Here is a 7,191-nt window from a genome sequence, read left to right as displayed (position 1 = left end):
TAGGGAAATAGAGGGTGGAAGATCTGTGAGCGGGCAGAGGGCAATCTCTGAATTCCTCAGTGGATCTGATACAAATGAATACAAGCCCCAAACCAAGAGATCAGTGTGCGAGTAAAAATGCTCAGGTGCCGTGCTTGCGACCATCGCTATCCATCAGACAGAGAAAGGAGTGGAACTCCACAGCCCCACCCCACCTTGCAGCAGCCTCCATTCCAAAGCTGTCTCCTCCTCCCTCCCACATTTTTTCCCTGCCTTGGCACAGCCTCATCTGCCCAATCCCTGCCCCAGACTCGTCAGTCAGCACTTAGAGTCCTCTCCACAGCACCCCACTTTTTTCTTTTTTTTTTTTTTTGCGGTACGCGGGCCTCTCACCGTTGTGGCCTCTCCCGTAGCGGGGCACCGGCTCCGGACGCGCAGGCCCAGCGGCCATGGCTCACGGGCCCAGCCGCTCTGCGGCATGTGGGATCTTCCCGGACCGGGGCAAGAACCCGTGTCCCCTGCATCGGCAGGCGGACTCCCAACCACTGCGCCACCAGGGAAGCCCCACCCCACTTTCTTTTATGCTATTTTGGCATGGGTGAGTCCTTGCTTCCCAATCACACTGAAGGGCCTCGGTCGTAGACAGCGGGTCCCGTACATCTTCCTTTCCCAAACTCCTCCGTGTGGTTCCCGGGCACGTAGTCAACCCTCTTAATAAGTGAGGGTTGGTCGATCATTTGGTTAGTCAGTAAGTGAAAACTGCCATTTGAAGAACAATGTAAATCAGCCTTCCCTGTCTAGGGAAAGCCTATCATGGAAAAATGTGAAGTCCCAAATTTCAGATCACCACATCCTCACATTCGTGAGAAGTCTCCGTGAGTTCCCATCCAAGTGGTGAGCCAGCGATGCAGGCAAACAGCCAGGGGCTGTGTATCCAGCCCACTAGGATGAAGACAGGGCGCACCCTTGTTGGAATGGGTTAGGGATGATTAATAGGGGCTTTGCTTGAGTGCACACCTGGGGGAGTTGAGGGGAGAGGGTGTCCTCTGGCCTTAATACAATACTGAGTGTCGGAATTCAGATTTTGGAGTCAGACTGATCTGAGTTTGAATCCGAACAGGTGCCCAGAAGGAAACAGGGTCATGTGAGGACAAAGGTTGAAAGTGGAAGTCCTGTGGGTGGTAAGATCCATATTCCGGATCTGTGTTCTCTTAAAGGTGGGGCTCATTCCATTCTCCCTCATCCGTCTCCCATTCACAAACACACCCACCTACTAAAACAGAGTCCTGGAAGGTCCTCTCCAAGTTTTTCCTCATTAAAAAAAAAATTTAATTCCACGTCCCTGGTTCCCACAGTCTTTTGCCACCTACCTCACTTCCCCAGCCAGGTCTCCATCCTGTGGCTGTCATGTCCCCTTCCCAGGGAGGTGCTGCCTCTTCACCTCTTTGCCTTGAGCTCCTGGGTCACCCCTTCTCCGTCCAACCCGCCCTTGCCTTTTTTTCACTAGAACTACAGGGACCCGGTGGACATCCACCCTCCCTGCCAGCATCCTGAGGAAACAGGCTGAGGTTTACCTCCTGGGCTCAACAGAAAAGGAAAGTGACCCGTGCAGGGCAAAGAGCCTTCTGAGAAAGAAAGCTCTTAATCAAACACAGATATCAAGAATATTAGCAAGGGGACTAGAGAAAATTGCTATCAAAGTAAATTGCTTTTTGTACAAATGTTCCCTTTACTGGGGTTTTCCCCAGTGTGTCATTCTTTCTTTAAGGCTTCGTGAACAGATGCTCTTTTGAAAATGTTGATTAACTTATCCTTTTTTTGATCCCTTCCCACTCACCCAAACTCCTGGGAGCAGTGATTATGCAAAAAGCCAAGTCAAGCCTCTAAAGTGTTCTTCACCTGAAGTAGGCTTTGATCCTCCAGGGGCAGAAATCTCAGCCACATCTGGGCAATCAATTTCATTGAACCTTAAAAATGGACCTATTCTTGGGGGGGTCATCTCATCCAGTTCTCTGCCGACAGAGCCAAGAGGCTGTGATCTCCTGGGACAAAATGTTCTCATAGTCATTACCATCCTCTTACCCATTTTCCACTGAGATCAATGCCACATCTACTCCTTTCCAGCCCATGATCAATAGTGTCTTAAGAGTTCTTCCCTGAGGGTGTGAGATGGAGCAAGGTGGCATTCTAGCCTCCAATAATTTGTCACATCCTTGGCAAAGACTGAATCCCTAAAAGCAAGAACAGGATTAGGCCCAAAAGTCACTGGCAGGAGCCCCGCAGTTTTCGTCCTGGGCTAATCCACATATTCTTATCCAGTGTTCTGCATCTTTTAACCGTGAAGCTGTTGACATATGAGCATCCCATAAAAATGATTAATTGTTGGAAATGTGATGGTTTTCTTCCATGTTTTTTTTTCTCATAAGGTTAGAAAAAAAAAACTCCAGGTTGATTTCCACAAGGCAGATTTGATCCCTATGACAGACACCACCTGCCTCTTGTTGATTCATTTTTACATCTTCATTCCAAGGACACAGCCTGCATTGTAGAGTCCTGGAGAATAACACAGGGGCTGGGCATTGAGGTGGGGAAGCTGTCATGGCCTGCAGGTACCAGTTGTTGTGCTATAAACATGCCAGGAACAGGCTGGATTTTTGGAGGATTGGTGCCACGTGGCATCCATCTTTTCAAGTAGGGTCTTAGCAAGTGGTTTTCCGCATCCCTTACTGGCGACCAAAAGGATGAGAATGTGCTTTAGCGCAGACACGGGTATAATTAACTTGTGAGACAGGAAGAAATGATAAGACCCTTTTCTTCACCACGTATTTGATTTTCTTTTTTAGTGTTTTACCATTTTAGACAGGCAGTTTCCATTGGCTCTGATTTCTATAAGCTGGACAACATGGTGAATAGAGACCTGAATTAGCCTCCCCATTCCCCAAAAGACTATCATAAAAAAAGAAAAAGATAGACAGTGATAATACTGGAGAAAATTCAGAGTAAATTAACTTAGCTCTGTTCAAGCCTGGGCGAGTCAGATTGGATGCCCATGTTTGATCTATTTTACACCGTGAAGAAAGCCAATGGGAAAAATAGACTGGGAAGAAAAGAGAAGGGATATTAGCACAGACGTGGAGGTGGACAGGCGTTATAACATTCTTCCCAGTTCTAGCTCTACATTAAAGCATGTAATGATGAAATGTGATTTCCTTAAATTACTTTACATTTATTTGAAATCCAGAGGAGAAAGACTCATACTTTGTGCCCACTTAGATGCATGCATATGAGGAGGGGCAGTTTGCTATCTCAAATGAACATCGCAGTCATGGCAACTGATGACGGACATGAGAGGCCACTGAAGGTGCCTTAGATAAAACTCAGAGCTACGTCGGTTGTAAACAACAGTCACTATAAAGACACACGGGAGCATTTCCTTGGCGCTAGAGGCCTTTCTTATTGTTTCTGTTCTTCTGGTTATCGTTGGAAGTAAAGACAAATCGTTAGAAGGGGAAAGAATCCAGTAACGTACATACTAAATGACCTAGAAGCAGAAAGTGACTCTTTAGCTGCCTGCAGTGCTGGGGAGTCCTCCTCAGCAAGGTAACGTCTCTGCCTTTTAGCCACGGCAATAGAACTTGTTATAACTTGATTTGTTTTGTTTTCTCTTTTGTTATAGTGGACATCCCAGAAATACATGGGAGAGAGGGCTACGAGGATGAAATTGATGGTGAGTATTGCTCTGATTTAGAAGATAATCATGACAGTCAAGTTTGGCTATAAAGACAAAAACAAAAATAATGTCCGGGGTATTGGAGGGCCAGAATTTAGAACTATCGGCCAGAAATATAAGTGACAAGAATCCAGAGAGGAGTGAAGAAACTATCAATTGCTCTCTCAGGTCAAATTTAGCGATTTAGAAAGTTTATTGAGTTCCCTCTGCCTAATCTGAAACAGGTCTCCTACTTTGGGCAACTTTCGACACTGATGAGCTTCAAATCTGAATAAGCCCTTTATTTATTTATTTTTTTTTCAGTTTACTTTATTTTTTATTTTTATTTTTTTAACATCTTTATTGGAGTATAATTGCTTTACAATGGCGTGTTAGTTTCTGCTTCACAACAAAATGAATCAGTTATATATATACATACGTGCCCATATCTCTTCCCTCTTGCGTCTCCCTCCCTCCCACCCTCCCTATCCCACCCCTCCAGGCGGTCACAAAGCACCGAGCTGATTTCCCTGTGCTATGCGGCTGCTTCCCACTTGCTATCTACCTTACGTTTGGTAGTGTATAGTGTTTATATGTCCACGCCTCTCTCTCGCTTTGTCACAGCTCACCCTTCCCCCTCCCCATATCCTCAAGTCCGTTCTCCAGTAGGTCTGTGTCTTTATTCCTGTTTTACCCCTAGGTTCTTCATGACATTTTCTTTTCTTAAATTCCATATATATGTGTTAGCATACGGTATCTGTCTCTCTCTTTCTGACTTACTTCACTCTGTATGACAGCCTCTAGGTCTATCCACCTCATTGGATAAAGAAGATGTGGCACATATATACAATGAATAAGCCCTTTAGAAGTGATAGCCGGGCTTCTCTACACATGTCTCTGCTTGAACCCGCTGACCTCCTTCCAAAAAGGGCCGAGTGAATGAGCGTCACTGTGAATATTCTCTCAGGCCTGCTCTGGTTTCCAATTCCATGGCTTTCAGGAGCCCTTCTCACACTCTCCATGACTCCAAGTTGGGGCTTGTTGCAGGATTTAGGTTTCTTGTCCACACGGCCCATCTCATGTCATCACATTTATTCCAAGCTCTATTTTCCTACTTGCATGTTATCATATTTATTCCAAGCTCTATTTTCCTACTTGTTGCAGGATTTAGGTTTCTTGTCCACACGGCCCATCTCATGTTATATTTATTCCAAGCTCTATTTTCCTACTTCAAATATACATACTTCATGAGGCTGAAGCAAGAGTCCTGACTGGAAGGGCACTGAGCAAACACGCAGATGTAATACCTTCCCTCGACTCAGAGCAACGCAGGTCTCTCCGGGAGTCTCTGAGTGCCAGAGTTGATCCCCAAGAGAGATCACCAAGGTTCCCCTCAAAGAACAGCTTTAGACCAAGATTGATGCCTTTAAGAAGAGCAGTTTATAGAGCAGCTGTTTTAAACCTGACCTTAATCAAACACTTCAAGTGTAGCTATAGAAACAGAGTGAAAAACCCAAACAGCACCTTGCTAACTGAATGCAGACTCTCCCTGCAGAGCCTGGTCTAACGTTCCTATTATGGGCAAAACTGCACAACTGGCCTTCACAGAGAGGCTGCAGTAGATCAAGCAGCAGAAGCCCTAAGATGGGGTGGAAAGAGTAAGGGATGTGGATGGAGAAAGCCTGATTTATACTCCTAGTTTAACTGCTTGTTAACTCTGGGAACTTGTGGTACCTACTCACTTCATCTCTTAAAACCTCTGTTTCCTCATCTATTTTCTAAAATTATAATATCACCCCGCCTTCTTCATGGGATTATTAGGAAATCCCACAAAATTCTCCATGGATATGGTCATGCCTTGGCCACACTATAGAAATATATTAGTTTGCTGGGGCGGCCATAACAAAGTACCACAAACTGGGTGACTTCAACAGAAATCTATGTCTCCAAATTTCCCTTTCTTATAAGGACACCAGTCATACTGGATTAGGGCCCACGCTAAGGACCTCATTTTAACTTGATTACTTCCATAAAACCCCTATCTCCAAATAAGGTCACATTCTGAGGTACTAGGGGTTAGAATTGCACATCTGATTCCGGGGTGGGGGTGGGGGGTTGGGACACATAATACATAGCAGTAAGGTTAAGATTTAGGTCGAGAGGTCTGGTGGCTCAAAGAAATCTGCTGCTTGGATGGCCAGGAATGCTAGCTTGGGAAACTCATTGTGTGAAAATAGCCTCAGCCTGTTCTTTGATTTAAGCTGAAGCAGTTGGAAGTCAGGACGAGGAGGCAAAGAAAGAAGGGTGCCCAGAACACAGGGCCGCCCCAGGCGCCCCAGAGGCTCCCTGAAGCTTCTGTGAAAATCTGAGCTTACCTAATGTGAATCAGATTCTTTAAGTATCTAATCCTTAGACCATACTTACTATGTGCTGGTCACCGAGCACTTTGCAAATATTAAGTCATTTAAACCTCCTAACAAGCCAGTGAGGTTATTAGTAACGCTATGTCACAGACGAGAGAACTGAGGCAAAGAGAAGTTAAATAGCTTGCCCGAGGTTACAGAGCTAGGATGAGGCAGGCCTGGGCTTTGAAGCCAAGCCGTGTAGCTCCAAGAGTCTACAGCTTAGTCCTGGGCTCTGAAGAACCTCTGAACCGGGCTGGGGGAGCCTCAGTTATTTCACCCTGAAAGAAGCAATGCCGGCAGTCTCTCGTGTCCTTTATGTCCTAGATGAGTACGAGGTGGACTGGAGCAACACTTCTTCCCCGACCTCTGGGTCTGGGGCTCCTCTGGCTGACAAAGAAAAGAGCTGGCTCTACACCCTGGATCCCATCCTCATTACCATCATCGCCATGAGTTCGCTGGGCGTCCTCCTGGGGGCCACGTGTGCAGGGCTGCTGCTCTACTGCACGTGTTCCTATTCAGGCCTGAGCTCCCGCAGCTGCACCACGCTGGAGAACTACAACTTTGAGCTCTATGATGGCCTCAAGCACAAGGTCAAGATGAACCACCAGAAGTGCTGCTCAGAGGCCTGACGGATCGCACCCAAATCGCATCTGACGTTTCATTCCAGCAAGAGGGGCTAGTGAAGATGACAATTTTTTTTTTTCCTTTGGAAACTGAATGCCATAATCTTGATCCAACCGATCCAGAATACTGAAGGTGTGGACAGAACAGACAGGCAAGTCGAGGGAGGAGGGGAGATGCAGCCTTTCAGGGGGTTGTGACCCACCTAGGACCACGTGGCTGAATCGTTGCTGGGATAAAGACAGGAGCTCATCTCTTTGGGGGTCACAGTTCTATTTTGTTTGTGAGTTTGTTATTATTATATTTCTTTGGTCTATGAGCAACGCAAGAGGCAGAAGAGAATGACTTTTCCAGTGTAGAGCAGAGCAGGGATCAATAGTCTCTGCTTTCTCTTTTTAATCAACACTTGGAAAGCAAAGGGTCTTTTCAGACTTTCCACCTTTAGAAAAAAAAAAAATCCAAAACAAAGCCGTTCAG

At 46.0% G+C, this 7,191-nt stretch overlaps 1 protein-coding gene across 3 annotated transcripts in view; it reads left to right on the top strand.

The window, feature by feature from the left end:
- Nucleotides 1–6,779, top strand: part of NRP2 (neuropilin 2) — a 115,963-nt gene extending 109,184 nt beyond the window's left edge. Inside the window, exons 16-17 of one of the 3 annotated variants that reach the window (XM_007470001.1) lie at nucleotides 3,656–3,706; nucleotides 6,418–6,779. In XM_007470001.1, coding sequence (XP_007470063.1) covers nucleotides 3,656–3,706; nucleotides 6,418–6,722 — 356 coding nt within the window. In that variant the 3' untranslated portion in view covers nucleotides 6,723–6,779. The remainder of the gene's footprint in view (nucleotides 1–3,655; nucleotides 3,707–6,417) is intronic. The other 2 variants (XM_007470000.1, XM_007470002.1) reach the window with 2 other exon arrangements.
- The last annotated feature ends 412 nt before the right edge of the window (nucleotides 6,780–7,191 follow it).

The sequence above is a fragment of the Lipotes vexillifer genome, unplaced genomic scaffold (assembly GCF_000442215.2).
Source record: "Lipotes vexillifer unplaced genomic scaffold, Lipotes_vexillifer_v1.1 scaffold341, whole genome shotgun sequence".
NCBI classification, from domain to species: Eukaryota; Metazoa; Chordata; class Mammalia; order Artiodactyla; family Lipotidae; genus Lipotes; species Lipotes vexillifer.
Note: the sequence above shows the minus strand (reverse complement) of the source record. Positions and strands in the feature narration are given on the sequence as shown.